We start from the raw sequence: 23,409 nt of genomic DNA on the forward strand, positions 1-23,409 counted from the left end.
TATTCAAAATCTTTCCCCAGCTAAAATGCCTTTTCTTTTTCCTGCTGAACTAAGCAGGTTATATCAAAGGGCTCACTGATGTGTGCTTATTAAAATTCCTTTGATAACAGTGAATGAAAAGGATGATGCTGGTATTTAGAGCTTTAGGTAGCTGAGTCATTCAAAACTGAAACAGGTTTTTATGGAGGGAGGCTGATGGAAAATGGACACAATTCAGGTCTTCAGGATCCTGGGAGGCACTGATAATGTGGAGGCGAGATGGTTATTTGACTTTGACTGTGAGAGTAGAACTCGAGGAGAATTAGAGGGTGCACTGTGAAAATTAGGAGCTCAACTAACACTTTTCCCCACTGGGTCATGGACAGAATCCAAGTAAAAACAGTTAACACATACATTTTTGTGCACACATATATTCACACTTAGCAGGTCTAGCAAAATTAGTGATAAATTTTTGGATACTAAATGAATCAAAGGACATAAGGATTGTGCAGGAAGGTGGGATTCGCCCAGAAGACCAGCTGTGCTCTGGTTGAATAGCAGAGCGAGCACAGAGAGCTCCTATTTCTTCTGCTTTTATTTGCAATTAACCAAAGTTCCTTTCATATTCGAAACAGCACTGTGGTTGTACCTGCACCACGTGGATGGCAGTGATATCAAGCAGGTGGCTCACTGCTACCTTCTAAGGGCATTAAATGCTGGCCTAACCACGAACATCTAACCAAACAAGAAAAATGGGAATCAACCGGTATAGATTTTACAGCTGAAGACCTTTCCCAAGACTGGAAGATATTGTGTGTGTGTGTATATATATATACACACACAGACACACACACACACTCTCTCTCTCTCTCTTTTATACACACACACACACACACACAGACACACACACACACACACACACACACACACACACTCTCCCACCCCACCCCCACACACACACACTTACTCACACTCACACATACGCACACACACCAATGAAGTGTTTGAACGTTCTGCAAGAGATGATTAAATTGCAGAAATGATCTTAACGGGAGAGGGAAAGATTATTAATTGAAGGCGTTATAGGGCTGGAGGGAAAGGGAAATGGAATCACAAAGAACTGACAAGATGGGTTATGCTACAGAGGCTTGTGGTCGGATGAGCCAACAGCAGGGTGACAACTGGAAAGTAAATCACTCTGGCAGTATGCAGGCAGAAGGATCCCTAACTTTAGAATGTAGCTCAGGGGTTCAAATGGTTGGGTCTGGAATCCATAGTCAGATTGATTCATATTATCTAAGGATGGGCAGGGTCCACTTCTAGTTCTATTGTATTCATACAGTATGGAAGTAGGCCATTCAACCCATCCAGTCCACACCAACCCTCCAAACAGTATCCCACCAGACTGACCCAATAGCCTTGCATTTTCTGTGGCCAATCCACCTAACCTGCACATGTTTGGACTGTGGGAGGAAACCACAGCATCCATAGGACATAGGGTAGAACGTGCAAATCCACACAGATTGTCGCCTGAGGCTGGAATTGAACCGAGGTCCTTGGCACTGTGCGACAACTCAGCCATCGTCCCACCTCCATAATTCCCATTCTTCCTTTTATTGGCCATTCATTTCCTTTCTGGGCACACACACACATGTGACAAATGCCCATAATACACTTAGGCATACCACTGTAGGAAGGTACCACACCTCCAGCCATCACTTGTGCAGCCTCACCTCTGATGGAGAGGGCACTGCTTTCGAAGACAGAGAAAAACCAGAATGCAATTAGCAAAAAATCTTTTCCTCCACAACTCTCTAACAATCTCACTGCAGTGGCTCACAGTGTCAATTGTTCACTGAAAATTGATGCAGTGTTCTTTCTCTCTCTCTTTCCTTGCCCCCTGGGGCAAGCAAGAATGAATTAAGAACTGCAATGTTCTGCTATTGATCTCAAATGAACCTGCAATACGGTGATGTGTAAGGATCAGAGCATTAACCTGAGAATTGTAAACGTGAGTAGAAATTACGATAGCTTCTCCTGTCGGTTTTAAGGATTCTTTGTGAAAGTTAATCGCAAGGGGGTGGGCTTGAAGTCCTGCTGCTCTCTTATTTTAAAATGACTTTTGCTATTTGGTGACTGCCAGGCTTTTGACAAAACAGCTTTCATCTGAGACAATAGAGATAAAGCATGCCATTCTCTATATAATGGAATTACATGCTGCAAAACTTGGTGGCTCTTGTGATTCCAGTTAATGAGGCAATAATTGCTGAGGAGATTGGACAAGAGCCTGTAGGAATAAGAGGGCAATAATAGTAGGAGACTTTAACTATCCCAATATCAACTGGGTTTTAAACAATGTAAGGGGCATTAAAGATGAAAGGTTTATGTACTGTGTCCAGCAAATTTATTTTAAAGAATACATGACAAACCTAATGAGAGGAAACACAATTGTGGTTTTAATTTTGGAAAATGAAGCTGCACAGTGGTTGAAATGACAGTGGGTGGCTATATTGAGGATATTGACCACAATTCTGTTAGATTTAGTCTTATTGTAGACAGAGATAAATCAGGTGTAAAAGGTTTTACCTTGGGGAAGGCAAATTTTACAAAACTGAGAAGTGATTTGACTGAGGAGCACTGGATAGGGCTGCTAAAGGATAAACTCAGTGGAAAACTAGTGGGAGGCACTAAAACATGAGATCATTAGGGCACAAAGCATGCAAGCCCCCTCCAAAAATAAGAATGCTACTGCCAAATCTAGGTTGTCTAGAAAAATACAGGGGAAGATTAAACAGAAAAAGAAAGTTTATGATCGTCACAAAAAACTCAACACTGCAGGTAGCCTAGAGGAAGCACAGGAATCAAGTAACACACAAGGCAATCAAAGACAGGGTATTAGAAAAATGTTATCAAGCAAGACAAAGGAAAACCCAAAGATGTTTTATCATTATATAAGGAGTAAGAGGATAGCTATGGAAATGTAGGACCTATCAGAGATGAAGAAGAGAACTTGTGTGAAGATGCAGAAAATCTGGGAAGAATTTTAAATGATCTTTTTGTCCCCGTATTCATAAAGGAAAGGATCATGTGGGTGCAGGAATCCAAGAGGAGCAGTGTGAAATATCAGACAAAATAATCAAAGTCAGAGGTGAAGTATTTGAGGAAGTGGAATCTTAAAAGTGGATAAATCACCAGGACCAGATAACTTGTTCTCTGGAATATTGATGGTCAGGGAGGAAATAACAGATGCTCTGGGGATTATTTTCCAATCTTCACTAGACACAGGTGAGGTGTTGGAGGACTGGAGGAATGCAAATGTGGTTCCATGTTTGTAAAGGAAATGTCAAACAATTCTAGGCCAATTAGTCTGATTTCAGTGATAGGCAAATTGTTGGAACCGATCCCCTAAGAGATCAAATACACTGTCACTTAGAAAGGCATGGACCAGTCAGGGATAGTCAGCATGGCTTTGTGAAGTGATGGTTATATCTTACAAATTTGATTGAATTCTTTGAGGAAGTGACATAGCGATCAATGAGGGTAGTGCAACGGATGATGTCTACATCAATTTTAGTTCGGCATTTGACAAGGTCCCACATGGTAGACCCAGTTAAAAAAAGTAAAAGCCCAAGGGATACAGGGTAATGTGTCAAATTGGATTGTTGGCTGAGAAACAGGAAACAAAGGCTAATGGTTGATGGCTATCCTTGTGAATGGACAGTTGTTTCAAGTGGTGTTCCTCAGGGCGTAGTGTTGGAAAACCTGATTTTTGATTTCTACACTAAGATTTGGATTTCAGGGGCACAATTGGGAAATTTGCAGATAGTACAAAAATTGGCCATGTCGTGGATAGAAAAGAGCTTTAAGCTCCAAAATGATAAGATTGGTTGTTGGAGTGGACAGGAAAGTGGCTGATGGAGTTCAACTCGAATAAATGTGAGGTAATACATTTAGGAAGGTCAAATAGTAAAAGGCAATACGTAATAAATGGGAATATATTGAGAGGGAACGGGTCACTAAAGGTAGCAGTACAGGTAGGAAAGATTATAAAGAAGATATATGGAATGTTCTCCTTCATTGGCAGAGATATGGAAGGCAAAAGAGGGATATAATGATGAAACTGTATAAAACACTGGTGAGGTCACAACCAGAACACAGAAAATAGAACAATACAGTGCAGAACAGGCCCTTCGGCCCTCGATGTTGTGCTGACCTGTGAACTATTCTCAGCTCATCCCCCTACACTATCCCAAAATCATCCATGTGCTTATCTAAGGATCGTTTAAATCTCCCTAATGTGGCTGAGTTGACTACATTAGCAGGTAGTGCATCCCATGCCCTTACCACTCTCTGCATAAAGAACCTGCCTCTGACATCTGTCTTAAATCTATCACCCCTCAATTTGTAATTATGCCCTCTCGTACACGCTGATGTCATCACCTGAGGAAAAAGACTTTCTCTGTCTACCCTATCTAATCCTCAGATCATCTTGTATGTCTCTATCAAATCCCCTCTCAGCCTTCTTCTTACCAATGAGATCAGGTTCAAGTCTCTCAGCTTTTCCTCATAAGGCCTTCCCTCCAGACCAGGCAACATTCTGATAAATCTCCTCTGCACCTTTTCCAATGCTTCCACATCCTTCCAGAAATATGGGGACCAGAGCTGTACACAACATTCCAAGTGTAGCCGCACCAGCATTTTATACAGTTGCAGTATGATACTGCGGCTCCAGAACTCAATCCCTCTACGAGTGAAACCTAACACACCATATGCTTTCTTAACAGCACTATTTACCTGGTTGGCAACTTTCAAGGATCTATGTACATCCCTCTGCAGGATCCTTCTGCACATCCATACCACCATGAATCTTTCCATTGACCCAGTACTTTGCCTTCCTATTATTCTTTCCAAAGTACATCACCTCACTGAAATATTATATATAGTTCTAGTCACCACAGTATAGGAAGGACATAAGTACACTGAAGAGAGTGCAGAGAAGATTGACTGGAATGTTGCCAGGGCTGGAGTGTATAGTGACGAGGAGAGATTGGGGTTGTTTTCCTTGGAGTAGAGACAGTAGAAGGGTGACGTGATGAGATGTACAACATTGTGAGGGGTAGAGATAGAGTAGACAGGAGGAACCTGATTCCCTTGGCAGAGATTTCAAAAACCAGAATCAAGCTGGGTGGCTGAAGGTTTAGGGGGGATATGGGGAATAACTTCATTATGCAGTGGATGATGGGTCCATGGCATTCACTGCCTGGGTTGGTGGTGAAAATGTACCTGGATCTGCACCTTAAGTGCTGTAAGCTGCAGGGCTATTGGCCATGTGCAGGAAAATGGGATGCCTTTGGGGGCATGGAAAGATGGGCCAAAGGGCCCTTTTCTGTGATGTATCATTCCTACCGTTCTCAGAGGAGAGTTAATATCTAAACTGATCAAGTATAAACCTTCTGTTTATATGAGATTGAATTGGTCAAACTGTGACATTTTAAAAAAATTTTTCATCGACCTCTTCACAAAGGACAGAATTGTGCAAATCTTCCATCAGCAGGTATCTACAAATATCCTTCCTGTTCCTTCCTCACCTGTCTTCCACCTGGCCGTGATTTTATGGGTTTGACAGAAGATTGGGGAAACTTGCTCACCTTGACTGAGGCTCTCAGGTGGACGGTTAGTGGCCAGTTAAAAGCTGCTGTCTGTCAGAGTGTAACTTTGAGGCTGGTGGGAAGGAGGATTTCAGTTGTGGGATGGGGAGTTTTTGGTGGGGGAGGGTATAGTGGTGGAGGGAACCGAGCATTGTCACCTATTTGGGTATCGGGGTGGGGGTGGAAGTTTGTCTGACACACACACACACACACACACCCTTTCCCGATCGGGAAATCTCATCTAAAGTCTTCTCAAACATAACCCCTGTTGTCGGTTCCATTAAGAGAGTTCATCTTTATGGACTCCATGTGCTATGTACACACAATGTTGCGACTCAGTCTTCTCCAGTTTGCACGCTGCACACATAGAAATCATTTGGTTTGCTATAGTTTCTGCTTCGTAGTTTATAATGTGCGGCTGTACAGGGCATTGGTTAGGCCACTGGTGGAATATTGCGTGCAATTCTGGTCTCCTTTCCACTTGAAAGATGTTGTGGAACTTGAAAGATTTCAGAAAAGATTTACTAGGATGTTGCCAGGGTTGGAGGATTTGAGCTATAGGGAGAGGTTGAATAGGCTAGTGCTGTTTTCCCTGGAATGTCAGAGGCTGAGGGGTGACCTTATAGAGGTTTCTAGAATCATGAGGGGCATGGATAGGGTAAACAGACAAAGTCTTATCCTTGAGGTGGGGAGTCCAGAACTTGGGGGTTTAGGTTTAAGGTGAGAGGGGAAAGATATAAATGAGACCTAAGTGGCAACTTTTTCATGCAGAGGGTGGTACGTGTATGGAACGAGCTGCCAGAGGAAGTGGTGGAGGCTGGTACAATTGCAACATTTAAAAGGCATCTGGATAGGTATATGAATAGGAAGGGTTTGGAGGGATATGGGGTGGTACTAGATTGGAAAAGTTGGACTGAAGGGTCTGTTTCAATGCTGTACATCTCTATGACTTTATACTTTGACAAAAAATAAACTAACTCATGGAATTAATCAACCACCGATGAACTGGTTATCATTACATTATTATGACAATTCTCATCCTCTAGCTCCTTTCCCCCATTGAGGCTTCCTTTCCGAGCTACATCACGTATCCTGTACCAATCTCCAGGGTTCCAGGCAGACCTTTCTGTGGGATTTGGTGGAGTCCCAGCAAAGGCCTCTATTACCTGTGTCACTGCTGGTTGTAGAGAGCTGCCAGTTTATATAGTTGATGAGCATTTCCAAGATGGGACTTCCTTCCAATAAGGGCAGCAGTCTCTCATCCAGCTAAGTAATGCTCCATGGCTGTCCAGAGTGGAGTTGCACCTCCTACTGACGTTTGCTGGTAGCAGGGTGGAAAACATTGCCCTATGAAAAATTTTGTCCCCAGTATTCAGGCAAGATGGCTTGAAATGGGAAATGTCCTGACTCAACTGGTATGCCTTAGCAAAAAAATGCCCCAGTTACCCAATGTCCCAAGACTTTTGCTCTGGGTAAAGGGGGAATGGGGTGTGGGTGTTGCGCTTAATGTGACATAGGATGCAGTTAAACCTGCTATCTCCGAATACAGCTAAGCAGACGCAGGATGGTATAAATCCAGTGGACTCGCATAAGTTTAGGTTTCAAAAAGTGATATTGAGTCAGTCATGTATTGTAGTGATATATATTCCCAGGATTGAGAATTCCAAAGTAAATGGGCTAGACCACTCGCCACCACCATGCAGCCCTCATATTGTTACGTCAACTCAAAGTTAACCCACTCCTCCACCTACCCTTGAGGTTCATCATACCCCTTTGTGCCAAAGCAATTCTGACCCATTCAGCATCCATGAGTCTTGTGGAGATGAAAAATATTTTCTAAAAATCCAATTACATTCTCAGTGTACAAACCTGATAATGGAAAACGAGTCTCCCCTTCATGGAAACCAGAGTTTTTGAATCTGATCTAGCGGTACAGATACATAGTTCCTTGAAAGTTGTGACACAGGTAGACCGGCCGATGAAGAAGGTGTATGGCACCCTTGCCTTCGTTGGTCAGTGCATTGAGTGCAGTAATTGTGACTCATGTACAGGATATTGGTGAGGCCACTTTTGGAGTATTGTGTATAATTCTGGTCACCCTTGTACAGGAAGGATGTTATTAAATTGGAATGAGTGCAGAAATGATTGATAAATATGTTACTGCGACTGGAGGATTTGGGTTATAAGGAGAGGCTTGATAGACTGAGTCTTTTTTCCATGGAGCATATGAGGCAGAGGGGCGACCTTATAGAGATTTATAAAATCAAGAGAGCATGGAAAAGGTGAATAACCAAGGCCTTTTCCCTGGGGTAGTGGAGGCCAAAACTGGATAGCAAAGGTTTAATATGAAAGGGGAAAGAAACATTTAAAAGGGACCTGAGGGACAACCTTTTCACTCAGAGAGTGGTGTGCATATGGAACGAACTGCCAGACAGGTGGTAGAGGTATGTACAATTACAACATTTAAAAAGACATTCGGACATGTATATAGGTAGGAAAGATTGTGAGGAATACGGGCCAAACACAGGCAAACGGGATTAGTTCAGTTTAGAAAACCTGATTGGCATGAATGAGTTGGACCAAAGGATCTGTTTCTGTGCTGTATGACTCTATGATTGATTTTTTATTAAAAACAAACTTCCATTTAAGTAACTAATCCCTTAATATCTGCTCTAAGCTGTCAATCAAACAATGATTGCAGATACCGTGCTGGGAAAGTTGTAGTGTTTGAAACTCAGTGAAGCATTCATAATGAATTGCATTTTGGAAAATTTCAACAAATATCTCAATTGAAACTGCTCGAACAGATGCTACCCTAGCTAAAATAGTTCAGCAGAGTGTTTGTATAAACAAAAGTCACTGACACTGAGCTAGTTTTTTTCTCTTGCGGTTTAAAGAGAAGAGTTTTTGAAAAAAAAGACTTCTGATCCAGACAGATCAGACCAAACTTATCCACTTGTTTACGAAAGACCAACCAATGTCTCTCTTGGTCTATGATTCAGACATCTGCAAGAGCCAAGCTGGAGTCTGTTGAAACCGAGCACTAAGTTCAAATTATCAAACTGATTTGGAGGTTTCCTTCTTGTGTGAATTCCACAATGCATCCTTCCTCCTCCTTACAAAATTGGGATTGGCTCGTTGTGGGGGCTGGGCATCAGTGATACAAGAAATCTTCCCATCTCCATGAAAATTAAGCTTTTTTAATTAGTCACTGAGTGAATTTGAATCCATGAGTTTTTCTTTGTGGCTGAACTCAAAGCTGATACTCAGACAGGTTATCAGGATGGTATGAATGGGAAATGAGAGTTGTTGCTAATTTGCAACAAAACAAGTGCCATCAGGGCATATCACTGGAGCTGACAATTTCTCCTCTGACACAGACTAACCATTATTTAATGCCTGAAATGCCCATCAATTTGAACATTAGAACATGGTTCCATAAGGCAATAGTCCAAATGTGTTTTGCAAGTAATAGTGGGTTTATGTCATTTTCTCAGAAGCTATACCTGGGCACCTCAGTGGAATTTCAGAGACAAGCTATTTGAGGGATCCTCCTTAAAACACAGACTGGGGTCCAATCAGAGTCCATGACAAAAACTTCCATTCCTACTCAAATGAAGCCAACACTAGTTAAAGACAGCTGTGACTACTAGAGTCATAGAGTCATAGAGATGTACAATACGTAAACAGACCCTTCGATCCAACTCGTCCATGCTGACCAGATATCCCAACCCAATCTAGTCCCAACTGCCAGCACCCGGCCCATATCCCTCCAAACCCTTCCTATTCATATACCCATCCAGATGCCTTTTAAATGTTTCAATTGTACCAGCCATCACCACTTTTTCTGGCAGCCCATTTTACACACGCACCACCGTCTGCAGGAAAAAGTTGCCCCTTAGCTCTCTTTTATATCTTTCCCCTCTCACCCTAAACCTATAATCTTTAGTTCTGGACTCCCCAACCCCTTGTCTGTTTGTCCTATCTATACCCTTCATGATCTATGAGGTCACCCCTCAGCTCCTGATGCTCCAGGAAAACAGCCCGAGCCTATTCAATCTCTCCCTGTAGCTCAAATCCTCCAACCTTGGCAACATCCTTGTAAATCTTTTCTCTACCCTTTCAAGTTTCACAACAGCCTTCCGATAGGAAGGAGATCAGAATTGCATGCAATATTCCAATAGTGACCTAACAAATGTCCTGTATGGCCGCAATGTGATCTCCCAACTCCTGTAATCAATACGCTGAACAATAAAGGAACGAAGGGGACAAGTCCATTCACCATCATGGCAACCATCCCCACACTCTCTCATGTTGGTTTTTCTCACTTGCATTCCCTTTCCATCAAGAATACTCACTGGTTCCAGGTCGGGCATCTGAAACATCCACTAGAGGGCCAGTGGCCTGCGAGACTGAGTGGTAATGGACAGTGTGTGTGGCCGTTAGCGATTTCTGTTTCACAGCCTCTCCAAAGTCCGAATCCGTCAGTAGCACAGTAGATCGGTCGTCTGTAACACAGCAGGTGTATACTGTTTACAAATCAGTCTTTCAACAGATTTTCTTCCAAAAGAGATATTAAAATGAAAGGTGGCATGCAGTTTGATGCAATCATGAGCAGCTTCATTGCTTCAAAGTGGAGTTTCTGTTGAGTTCAGTTCCTGCACTGCTCCAATCTGAAGGTTCTCTCATTTTTATGATTCTGAGCAAGGAAACAGAAGGAACTTGCAAGAGTTAAATGTGCCTCTGCCATCTCAAGCAAAACACTGCAGCCTCAAACATTGTGAAGTTAAGTTACTGTTGAAATGAAAGGGTAAAAGGCAACCAACTAGAACAGCAAGTGTTCACAAAAAGCCAAGGATTAAATTACTAGGTTTTTTTACCCTAAAGATGTTGATTTTTGAACACCATGGAGAACTTGCCTGTTTTTGTTTTGCAACTCTTAGCAATAGCTTGTGGAGCACACAGGGCCTTGTTTTCATGTCTCATCATAAAGATGGCACCGCTGACAGTGCACCACTCTATTCAGCAGGGCACTGGAGTCATCCTCGATTATGGGTTTAAGTCTTTGGAAGGGGGCATAAATCCACAACCTCCTGATTCAGAGGTGAGGCTGAGGACAAGGAGATTAGTGTAACATAGTTCAAGTTAAGGACTGGCTAAGCACCAGCTCCAGTACGAGGGATTAAATGGCCTCCTTCTGTGCTGTAACTCATATGGCTCTCTCCTCTCACACTGGGTATGTGCATATGCAATTCCACTTCCCTTCTGGTTATTACTGGCCCTTAAACCTCTGTTTATCCCAAAACTTCATAGAAGTTTCAGCTTTATCAAAGTGATCTTTTCATTCTCAATGACAAATAACAGTTTACTATTTGTGCATATTTCTTTTCATTATATGTCTATACATTGTAATGTAAACACACACATACACACATATAGATAAGTGCTCTTTCAGCATTGCATGGCCAATCAGAATCCAAAGTGGTGCTAAAAGACAGGAATAAGTCGATATCATGCACTGATGCAATTCAGTGGTCATTTCAAAGTCATTAATCCTGTCCTTGTTATTACATAAACATATTTTATGTAATCATTTACAGGTAAATACACAAGATAGAGTGGATTAAGGAAGCAAGGAATTTGACTTGTATGAGCTTCTTGACAATCCTGGCAGAGGAACAGACTGAGGTGCTCTAGCCCCACTGCTGGCCAGTCAATGTAACTTCCGTGTGGTTATATTGAGGGCTACTTTCCATTGTCAGATGCTGACATTATCATTTTATATTAGAAAAAAGTTGACAAGGCATTTTGATATCATGTGATTACTATGTGGCAACTTCTGCTGGGAAGCACAACTGTGTAGGAATTGAACAAAGTTACAATGTTTTTTTTAATACCCACCATGAAAGGTTATCTTGGCAATGCTGACTGTCTAATATTATTAATGAAGATTGACCACTTGAACAAAGTACCGGAAAGCTGTCATTGCCATATGTAACCAACTGTAACTAGAAAAAAGTTTGTACCTTTAAGTGTTATAAATCATAGAATCCCAACAATGTGGAAGGGACCCACTTGGTCCATTGACTCCAAAAAGCATCCCCCTCAGACCCATCCCCTACCCTATCACCCTGCATTTCCCATGACTAATCCATTCATCCCTGGATACCAAGGGCAATTTTGCATGGCCAATCCACCTAACCTGTGTGTCTTTGGACTGTAGGACGAAACCCATACAAACCACAGGGAGAAGGTGCAAACTCCACACAGTCACCCAAGGGTGGAATCAAACCCAGGTCCCTCACCCTGTACGGCAGCAGTGTTAACCACTGAGCTACCATGAAAATGTACAAGCTGTACAATCATAGGGCACAGAAGGAGCCCAAGTGACCCATTGTACTACTGATGCTGCTTGTTTAAAAGAGCTTTCTAATGAGTCCCACTCCACTTTTGTGACAAATCTGCAAAGTTTCCTTTTCAAGTATGCGTCCAATTGCCTTGTGAAGGTTACTATTGCATTCAGAATGGTTATTACGTGCCTCCCTGTGTGTTGTAAATTACTCTGTGACTCCATGAATCTCTTCCCAATATTCTTTCAGGCAGTGAAGTGCAGATTCATGAAAAAAAAATCTCTTCTTCACTATCTTATTTTTAAATTTGTAATTATTTTACTTTTCCAGTTGATCTTAAATCTTTGATATCTAGCTGCTGACTCTTGTGTCATTGGAAACAATCTCTCCTTAATTATCCCATTAAGATCCTTTATAATTCTGAACACCTCTATTAAACCTCCTTACAACTTACACTTAGAAGAAGAACAACAGTTCCTCTACTCTCCCCAACAGAATGAAGCCCAATGGTATAATTCACAGTAATGGGTGGGTTTGATAGATCAGGTAGTGGGAAACTGGTGACACTTGCAAAAGGATAAAGAACCAGTGGTCACAGATTTAAAGTGACTTGCAAATGATGGAAGCAAACCTTTTCCACACAGCAAATAGCTCTGTAGTGAATACACAACCTGAAAATGTAGGGGAGGACAGTTCAATTGAGGCATTCAACAGGGGATTAGATGTTTACCTGGACAGAAGTAATGTGCAAGTGTATGGGGAATAAGCACGGAATTGGTCGCAAGAAATTATGCTCATTTGAAGAGCCGATGCAGACACAATGGGTTGAATGACCTCATGTGCTGTGACACTTCTGTGATTCTGTGAATTCTGGCAAATTTCCGCACTTTGCCTGAGCCCTTCAGAACCAAGGGCAGAATTTTTGGCTTCCTGAGGTGAAAAGCTTTGTGACAGGAAAGACATTTATTTCAGAGTGATGCTGCCAACCCTCCACTTCCACCCTGCCTTACACCTCTGCTTGAATTACGTTACCAAGACTACAGGGTTTGAGTTATGAGGAAAGGCTGGGTCTTTTTTCCCTGGAGCGTCAGAGGTTGAGGAGTGACCTTATAGAGGTTTATAAAATCATGAAGGGCATAGATAGCGTAAATAACCAAGGTCTTCCTACCAGGGTGCAAGACTCCAAAACCACAGGGCATAGGTATAAGGTGAGAGGGGTAAGATTTAAAAGGGACCTAAGAGGTAACGTTTTCTCACGGAGGATGGTGTATTTATGAAACAAACTGTCAGCGGAAGCAGTAGAGATGAGTACAATTACAACATTTAAAAGACATTTGGACAGGTATGTGGATATGGAAGGTTTAGGGGTATATGGACGAAATAGAGGCAAATGGGAATAGTTCATTTTAGGAAAGTTGGTCAGCATGTGCAAGTTAGGCCAAAGAGTCTGTTTCTGTCCTATACGACTGTATGATTCTAAGTTCTGGGTAGGAAGGCTCCCGGTTGGTTTTCCTGCTCCATCAACTGAGTCCACTAATTGGTCAATTAAGGAACTACTTTAAGGGTCTCATCTCTCCAACACTGGGATTAGCCCAGCTACATGTGTTCATGTGCCATGTTGGTCACCTATCAGCCAATTAAGGGGAGGGGTATCCCGACACTCAAAGTCTGATTAAAGGACTGAACATAGGACAGGGAGCTGCTTTACCCCTTCAACCTCTTTCTCTCTACATCCCTCCGCTGCCAAGAAGCCGTGCAGCACTCTTACCAGCCCTCCATCCAGCTGGCAAGACTCCCTAGCTCCTGTGCCTCAACAAGATTCTGCCTCCAAGAAAAGGAAACATTATTGTCTCTCAAGCTGCAGGATGAATTTTTGTTATATCCTGGTTAATGGTCAAAAAGGCAATTCATTTAGGAATTAAATGATATCATTTTACAAATGATTGGAGAGTATTGAGATGGTGAATTTCATACCGATTGTTTCCATGGTATCCCTCTCTTCTATCAGAAGCTGTGCTCGAGGGATATCGATGTGCATTCTCAGTGTCTGCTGCTGTTTATTCAGGGTATCAGATGTCCTTGTGTTTTTACTTGGAAGAGATAGAAAGAAAACCACATATAACCTAATATCTGTGCCTTAAGCAAGTTTTGGTAATAGCCATGACGTCTGAGGTCTTCCACATAATGACATTATTGCAACCATTTCATTTCAAAAACTTCTTGTTTTTATTGTTTAGCTCTTCATTTGTTTGTGACCCTCTTTAAAACAAGTGCACCATAGTTTGAATTAGATTCCTTACAGTGTGGAAACAGGCCCTTTGGCCCAACAAGTCCACATCACCCCTCCGAAGAATATCCCACCCAAACCCATTACCCTGCATTTCCCCTGACTAATGCACCTAACCTATACATCCCTGAACACTGTGGATAATTTAGCATGGCCAATTCGCCTAACCTGCACACCTTTGGACCATGGGAAAAAACCAGAACAAATTTATATTCAGATCCACATCGAAGACAGATAATCCTTTCATAGCCTCTTTGAATAGTCAAACAAATAGTGAACTTGGAATCCACTGTTGACATAACAACAGCTCCTTAAATTCAGCCAAACATTTTCTGTGATTCAGGGGTGACATCTGTGGGAATGTTAACAGAGATCTATGGAAATTGTCTGACCAGTTGGAACGTTCCTGTTAATCTGATAGTTTCCTTTCGATTGACGGTCAGGCAAAGCATAGCAACAGGGTTTTTTTTAAAGAAAGCTCTCCAATGACAACAGCAGTATCGAGAGTGTCGTGCTGGAAAAGCACAGCCGGTCAGGCAGCATCTGAGGAGCAGGTGAATCGCCGTTTCAGGCATAAGCCCTTCATCAGGAACGACAACTGTAGTCTTTTCTTTTCATTTTAAAGATGGTATTATTGAGAGAAGTTTCAGATCTTGACAGTTTTAAAGACATTCTCCACCCTTTCAAGAGAATTTAGGCACTTCTGCCAACTTGTGACAGCCACATTGCAAATGAGGCAAAATGGGGTCTGTTTGTGCACAGCATGACATTCAGATTTCTTTTCTGAGTTGGGGTTTCCCATTTTAGTTGTACCATGCACCTGCTGCCAAAAACTGGATCTGTCAGACGTCACTTCTATCTCTGTATCCTTCCCACCATTTTTTAAAGATCTGTGGAGCATATGAAAATCTGACACTGAATTTCAGGAAACACAGGACGCAGATTAACTGCAATTGGGTGAAAAAGGAAACAGAACAGGCAATGCAACCAAAAGCAAACTTGACAGTGCTGTGCGAACCCTCCAAATACATTTATCACATCTATAAGATTTTTTCAATTGCAGTCATTCACCAAATGTGGACAATAGACGATGCTGATTTATAACAGTCTCTCCGATTTAGAGGAATGGTTTAGGTTACATTATCCACAGACACTCAACATTACCTCAACTTTAAATATTTATCCAAAATATGCCTCCTCTAACAGGCACAGGGCATCATAATCTTTAAACAAATGTGATTAGAACAATTGCTTCCAAGGTTTTTTTTAACATGTTCGGTTCCTTGAGAATATTAGCCCATAACATGCTGAAGGTGTAGTAATGAGGTTCATAATGCTTACAATTACTTAAGCATAAATTCTTTAGGAACCTCAGACATGAGGCAAAGATAAGGACTGTCACTTTAATATTGCTGTTCAAATGCACTGTCCCACTGTTTGCTTGAGGAAAATGGCATCTCATTGCACAGCTCGTCATTGAACTGTACTGAGCAGTGCCACCATGATACTCAAAGGCATTTACAAGTCAATCTGAAGTGACACAAAGAACTAGTGAACATCTCTGTATATTTAAACCCGACTGATCATCAGAGATTCTCTTAACAATGCATTAGAAGTCATTTGAGGGTCAGATTGCTCAGTTGGTTGGATGGCTGGTTTGCAATGCACAGTGCTGCCAACAGTGTGGGTTCACTTCTGATTGAGAAGCTTTCCTTCCCATTGTCTTCCCTTGCCTGAGGCATGGTGACCCTCAGGCTAAATCACCACAGTCGTCTCTCTCTCTCTCTCTCTCTCTCTCTCGCTCTCTCTCTCTCTCTAATGAGAGAGCAGCCCTATGGTCTGGTAAGATTGTAAGGACTTATTTCCAAAGAACCTCTTTGGTATTGAGTGGCAAAAATTTCTTCATGGTTTAATTGCTGTCTTATTTTACTCCTTTTCTCTCTCTGTCTCCTTCTTTCCTTCTCCTTGTTTCATTTCTGTGCCAGTTTTGACATTGAGTTCATCAACTCTAACTTACACTTTCCAAATCCAGTGGTTCGACTGCTCAGAGGGCAAGGCCAGCAGAAGCACATAATACTGCAAAATACAAGTTCCCCTCCATGCCACATACCATTTTGACACAGGGCTATACCACTAATCCTTTCATGCCTAATGGCATTCAGATATACTGATACCATATAGACTGCAGCAGTTCAAGAAAGCAGCTCAGTATCTGCTCCCTGAAGGCAAATTAGCAATTGGCTGGCCTGCCAAATATATCAAAGAATAAGTAAAACACTTCCTTCTCAATCTATGTTTCGTCACTTGCATACTCTGATTGGCTAAATATTAACTTGCTCCATTGGTTCCAGATGTCACCTTCCCTTTGATTCTGATTTTAATAGCTCGTACTTCCAGCAAATTGCCATACAAAATGTTTCAGGTACAAACAGGGTGGAACAGGCATTCAATTCAACCTGTGGAGCAAAGGCTTCACCCAAAATATGTGAGCAACTTCTGACTGACCCACCGCAATGCCACATAAACAATCTGGGACTACTGGTGCCCTATTTGAGGCCACTCCCGCCACCCATTGTTAAAGTCTTGGACTTGCCAGGCAGCTCAATGTAGACACCAGTTGGTTTCCTATTCTCTGAGAAGTGGCCAGCTGCTAGAGTATGCTTGCTTGGTACCCATAACCCACCATTGGCTGGTAATAAGGCCCATATGTGACCCTGGCATATGCAAGTGGATGCAGTGACCATACTGCTGTCTGGTGTGACTTTGGAATAGTCACCAGTGACGCTTTTTTGTGTTTTCAACAGGGGCACAGGAATTCCAGATAGAACAAGTATCATCGTTGGTAGTCTGTAACATGAATGACATTGAATACTGAAAAATTGCAGAGCATTACCTCATCAACATCTCAGCCAGACTTTTGGCATCTGTAAAAAAAGGAGATATTCATTATCATGCCTGTCTCAAGCTGTTAAAAAGAAAGAACCTTGAGATGGCCCCATGCTGGCCTTGCTATACCATGTGACAGTGTAACCTGGCAACAAAAACGCTCAGAGTAAAGTGAAGACTGCAGATGCTGGAGATCAGAGTCAAAAGTGTGGCTCTGGAAAAGCACATAAGGTCAGGCAGCATCCGAGGAGCAGGAGAGTTGACATTTCGAGCATAAGTTCTTCATCAAAAACATTCAAACAGGAGAAAAATGGTCAAGGCCAGTGACATCTTTAAATGATCGTCAGGGGAGAGTGTGGATCTGAGATTGTCCAAAGAGACTTTTTATAGAAACTGTGACTAACGTTGTGTTGCAAGGATTGAGGTGGGACCCAGTGCCTTTAGTCATTTCTATAAATGATTTGGATGTGAATATAGGAGGTATGGTTTGTAAGTTTGCAGATGACACCAATTTTGGTGGTGTGATGGACAGTGAAAAAGGTTATTTCGGAGTACAATGGGACCTTGATCATATGGGCCAATTGCAGATACAGATTATGTAACATAAATGTGAGGCATTGCATTTTGGTTTGGCAAACCAAGACAGGACTTGTACAGTTAATAGTAAGGCCCTGCACTGCTTTACTGGATGAAGAGACTTAAAGAGTGCAGGTGCAAGTAGAGTTGCAGATAGACAGAGTAGTGAAGATGACATTTGACACGCTTGCTTCCATTGGTCAGTGCATTCAGTGTAGGAACTGGTATGTCGTGTTTTGTCTGTACAGGACATTGGTGAGGCCACTTCTACAATACAGCATTCAATTCGACTCTTCCTGCTACAGGAAAGATGCTGTTAAACTTGACAATGTTTAGAAAATATTTACCACGAAGTTGCTAGGTCTGGAGAGTTTAAGCTACAGGGAGAAACTGAATAGGCTGAGGCTTTTGTCCTTGGAGGATTGGAGGCTGAGGGGCGACCTGATAGATGGTTCTAAAATCATGAGGAGCATTGATAGGGTAAATAGACAAGGTATTTTCCCCTTTTATGGTGAGAGGGGGAAGATTTGAAAAGGACCTGAAAGGCAACTTTTTCATGTAGAGGGCAGTGTGTGTGTGAAAGGAGCTGCCAGAGGAAATGGTGGAGGCTGGTACAATTACAACATTTAAAAGGCATCTGGATGGGTCCATAAATAAGAAGGATTCAGAGGGATGCAGGCCAAATGCTGGCAGATGGGACTAGATCAGTTTACCATATCTGATTGGCATGGATGAGTTGGAGAGAAGGGCCTGTTTCCGAGCTGTATAACTCTATAAATATGTCTAACCCCTCAGTCTTTTCAGGCGCTGCTCCCTCCGTCGCCTTCGAACAATCAGAAGCAGAGCAAACAGCAGTAGGGCAGCCAGCAGAATGCATGAGATGGTCACTAGCATCTTCAGTTCTTCATTGGTTGCCATTCCTTCCTCGGTCTGGACTACTGATTTAATCAGTGGTGGGATTGTACCTGTGTGATCAAAGACACAATAAAATTTATTCACTGTGCCAATGTGATACAAGATAGAATACCTTTTCCAAACATAAGGGTAAGTTCTGATCAGAAATTATTCCACTCACTCACCATTTCACCACACCATTGATGTACCAAAGTGCTTAAATCAATGTGGGGGGGTGGGAGGGGGAAGAGAGAGAACAAGACAGGGTCATGACCTTAAAAGTTAAGCTTAGTCACTGAGAGGGATAAGCAGAATCTTGTTAAGGCAGAAAGGAAACATCTAGACTGCTTTTCCAGAGAAAATCCACCAAATTCAACGCTAATCAGGCAGTGAAAGGCCAGCTTAGATTCTTGTCTGGAATCAAGACCCCAAGAAGAAGGCCCAGTCAGTTAGAGTTGCTGGCCTCCGATTGCTACTTTTAGTGACTCCTTAGCCCTGTCATTTTGCCAAAAGGAATTGCAGTGAAAGAGAGATCAAGAAACAGCAAACTATTTCTCAAAATCTTTCTGGCTGGGCTCAGAATCCAATAATTTTATACCACCCACAAACTGGACAGTGTGACATCCCTCTGAAAATCGTATAGACCGGCTGCATCTATCTAAAGCTCTGCTCCTTGTTGTTACACTTAGAGCCTTTTTTCTTTGCAAACTGTTCTTTGTTAAAAGTTCAAGACTTACACATGGGTCCAGTTGATGTTAGTTTAAATTACTATTTCAATGACACCTCTTCATAAACCATTGGTGCGTACAAAACACAGTTGTATCCTTCTCACCACCATGAAATATCATACAGATGACCTCCAGAGATGTCAAAAATGGCTCCTAATGCTGCCTGCAATCCCCACACAATGAATAGCCAGAAGAACATTGAGGTAGAAATTCCCATTGGATGTTGTTCCTAAATAAGTGATAGCAAAACAATATTGAAATCAATGGAATAGAATTACTGGGCAGTGCATAATAGAAGCTGCCAATTCCTTGGTGCCTATTCTGCATTACCAATAAGACACATTTATATCCTAATTATCTTTGAGAATTTATCTTTCCAGGAATTTCTAGATAGCATATGCTAGGATCACATATGTGATGATAAAGCACTGGTAGCATATTCTTAACTTTTTGCTATACGTCATACTTTCATATCATTAAATAATGTAAAATATTCTTGTAAATGAAGACAAACCTCTGATACATGAGAGAGTGTCTCACATAATGAGATGAATGGGCCTTAATTGTCTACAGACTGGATTACAATGTATTTTGAAGTACAAAGTCTCATGCTCAGTCCTTAAGGAGCGTTGTAAATGCTGTTGACAGTTAAGATGGTTTAGTTTCATTTCTAGTCACCATAGTAACACAAGCTAATTAACAGTATTTAAGTTCTGGGTACAGATTAAAGAAATTTTGTCATCAAAAGGACTTGAAAAGCTGAGCTCAAATCCTTTATTTCCATTGCTAAATGTTGATCATTTGAAGAACCATGTTCCTGCAGATTGACACTTACTGCATTTCTTATTTTCATTTTAATAAATGCTGCTTGCGTAAGATCTATAAGATGTGCGTTTGACCTATAAATGATTAGATATGCTGCTGCTTTGCAATTCAAACAGAATATTTTATGTCTGATATTTTATGATGGTCACTGACTGATACTATCTTCTGAGGCACCAATCACACTTGAAAACCATCTAAGCATTGAACCTTAGTAGAGATTGACTCATGCTGTCCTGCATCTTGGCGTAAAGTGACAAATATAACAACAGTACCCTCTTGCAACCAGAACCAGAAATTCTTATCTTTCACACTTTTTCAATCATGCTGAAAGTGGATTTTAGTTAAACACAAAAACCTGATCTGAATCAATGAGCTATTTGACTTCCCACTTGGGTGAATGCACAGAGTAGTGATGGAGCTGTGGGAGGTATTCAAGGAGGAGATAACGGGGGCTCAGAACAAATACATTCCTGCAAAGAAATCGTGTGAGAATCCTAAATCTAGCACCCCTTCCCTGAATGTCAGGAAGCATACAGGGCAGGATGAGGCAATAAAGGGAGGCTGTTATCAGATACCAAGGACTAAACAATATTGGCAATTAAAATCAAGGATATGTTTTAAAGAATCAGAGAATATCTAAGGAAAATGTAGGGTCGGTTAGAGATTAAAAGGGTAAATTATTTTATCCATTCCTGGACGTGGGTGCAAGTCAGCCAACATTTTTCCTGGAGATGCTTTAGGGATACTGACAGTGCTGATAGGAAGGGAGCTCTAGGGTTTTGACTGAGTAGAGGTTGGATTTGTTCAGGGTCAGTTTGTATTTTTTGAGTTGGCTATGACTGATGAGTGTACCATGTCTTATTTGGTCCATGTGGCTTCCAGGAAGATTTTGACAAGGCTCCACATTTGCACACTGGAAAGATTCAAGCTCATGATGTTCAAGGAAATTAAAAATTGAGATCAGTAGCAGGAAGTGAAGTCAATCCTCTGCATTCCATAATGTCAACATGTGCTTTTGTGACTGAAAGGGTGTGTCTCTTGGGGTTTTGCAAGGATCAGTTGCTTAGTACCTTCCTTTTCATGAATTTATATATATATACATTCATGAATACATGTATCAATTAATTACAGGTTTAAATGTAGGGAGATGATTATGAAATTTTCAAATGATATAAAAATTGGCAGGATGATTGATAGAGAACCAGAAAGCTGTGGACGACAGGATAAGCAAGGTTACTCACTCTCCCTTAAAACTCGGAGTAAGACAATAGTAATTGAGAAGGGTGTATCAACAGAGTTATGAGAGCTCTGACAACAGTTAATCCCAATCCTCATTCTCAGCATGACAGAGCAGACAGAGTTGAAATCTTGTCCCCGTATGCAATGGAAACCTAAAATTCTGATTTTTAAAAAAAAATCATTCAATGATATGCGCATCGCTGACTAGGCCAGCATTTACCACTCAATCCCAATTGCCCAAAGGGCAGCTAAGAGTCAAACACATTGCAGTAGGTCTGCTGTCACATGTAGGCCAGACCAAATAAGGACGGTAGCTTCCTTCCCTAAAGGACATTCATGAACCAGTGAAATAACTATGAGATAACTCCAACTGCCCTGTAAATTACAAAAATAATACAGTGGCTGTGTAATGTATGCCACTTTCTATTACCCTGCGAGTTAAGTATGGCGTACTCATGCTTGGCGATGTCTAATGGCATTGTTTCATCTCTGTAATGCCTACAAAGTAGAGGAGCGAGATTTCTTGGTATTGTGTTCAGTTGTTTTGTGTTTGAGTTTCTTACCCGATCTATGTTCATTGTGTTCGACTGGTTAGGCTTGGGTGTTTCCTTAGGGGTAAAGTTGACAGTAAGTATTGGAAACTGATGTTTTGTGATAGTAGAGATTTTTTGGAATTCTTGGAAATAAACTTATATACTGAAAAACTACTGTTATCACTGCATTACTCTGAGATAGATAAAATAGACAGCTCTTGGTACTGGTCTTGCTTTGCCATAAATGCAGTGCAGCAGGGAGTACTGCATCTTTGTCAAGGCCATAATGATGAAGGAAGCATGGTTCAGAGGGAATTCCTAGCTATGTTGTGTTATTGTTCTGTAACATATAAGGCTGTGCTCATGACACTAACATTTATATGGCACAATCTAGATAGTCTTAGCAAATCTCTACATGTCTAATCTTTTTGAGGTTACCACACAATTCAAGTTGTTAGAGTCTTATCAAACCACAGGGTTGGTCTCTTATTAGAGAGAGATGATTGGTAGTGATTTAACCTGAGAGCCACCATACCTCAGGTGAGGTTGAGGAGGAGAGACCTCAGCTGGTGTAGGAATTGAACCCACAATATTGGCATCATAGTGCTTTGTAAACTAACCATCAGCCAACAGAGCTAAACCAACTTCCACCACACTACTAGGACAGTGGCAACGCGCTCCAATCAAATGTTTATGCAGTGCCAAAAGGAACAGATTTCTGGCCCTGTGCAGTGAAGAATCTGTGTCAACATTAGCGCTACTGCCAAGACTTCTAATGGTAATAAAAATGATCAGTTGCAAATAAAAAAGAAAACAATGTTGTCAGAGAGTGTTCTGGCCAGAACCCAAAACAGTTTAGATATTATAATAAATACTTCTCTTTCACGCCTAACAGCACATGAGGCAACCCATTTCTTTCTCAAGTTTTACAAATAGTCATTTATTTTCTGGGTTATTTCCAAAATGAATTGCCTTTATTACATCCAAATAGGGAAACAAATCACATTCAATGGGTTGGAAGACAGTCAACACCAAGTTCCCATTGGAAAGGTTTACCCTGAATGTTTTCCCTCCACTGCCATCTAGACTGGGGCTCAAACCGATAACTTCCCTCAAAAATCATTGGCAATGGAAAAATTTGCAAAATTGAGCTTGATGAATATATGTTAGGGGTGGGTTTCAAGGGATATTGATGAAAGGCAGTGATATGAAGTTGACTCCTTCTATTTAACTCTTAAACTGACCTCAGGATGAAGGATGATGTCTTTTCATTCAGGTATTGTGGATGCTTAGGTGATTAAACAGTCCAATATGAGATGCACACACCTTGCCCCAGCAGGTGTTTCCCGTCGTTGGGGTGTATGGGATGTGTGGATCTTTGCACCCCCCTTTTTGCTCTACTTCCAGCTGGATTTGTTAGAGGTGCACAAAATGGTTGGCACCTTTGCGTTTTGGACTTCCCCT

The 23,409-nt window shown here is 41.6% G+C and overlaps 1 protein-coding gene across 5 annotated transcripts in view; it reads right to left on the bottom strand.

Moving 5' to 3' along the window:
* Positions 1–23,409, bottom strand: part of LOC132820866 (cell adhesion molecule DSCAM) — a 597,498-nt gene that overhangs the window by 26,959 nt on the left and 547,130 nt on the right. For 4 of the 5 annotated variants that reach the window (XM_060833222.1, XM_060833217.1, XM_060833218.1 and 1 more), the window contains exons 26-29: positions 18,515–18,691; positions 17,158–17,188; positions 13,952–14,067; positions 9,986–10,135 (exon numbers count right to left, since the gene is read on the bottom strand). In XM_060833222.1, the coding sequence (XP_060689205.1) occupies positions 9,986–10,135; positions 13,952–14,067; positions 17,158–17,188; positions 18,515–18,691 (474 nt within the window). Of the gene's footprint in view, positions 1–7,821; positions 7,836–9,981; positions 10,136–13,951; positions 14,068–17,157; positions 17,189–18,514; positions 18,692–23,409 lie in introns of all 5 variants that reach the window. The other variant, XM_060833221.1, reaches the window with a different exon arrangement.

Source organism: Hemiscyllium ocellatum, chromosome 12 (assembly GCF_020745735.1).
Source record: "Hemiscyllium ocellatum isolate sHemOce1 chromosome 12, sHemOce1.pat.X.cur, whole genome shotgun sequence".
NCBI lineage: Eukaryota > Metazoa > Chordata > Chondrichthyes > Orectolobiformes > Hemiscylliidae > Hemiscyllium > Hemiscyllium ocellatum.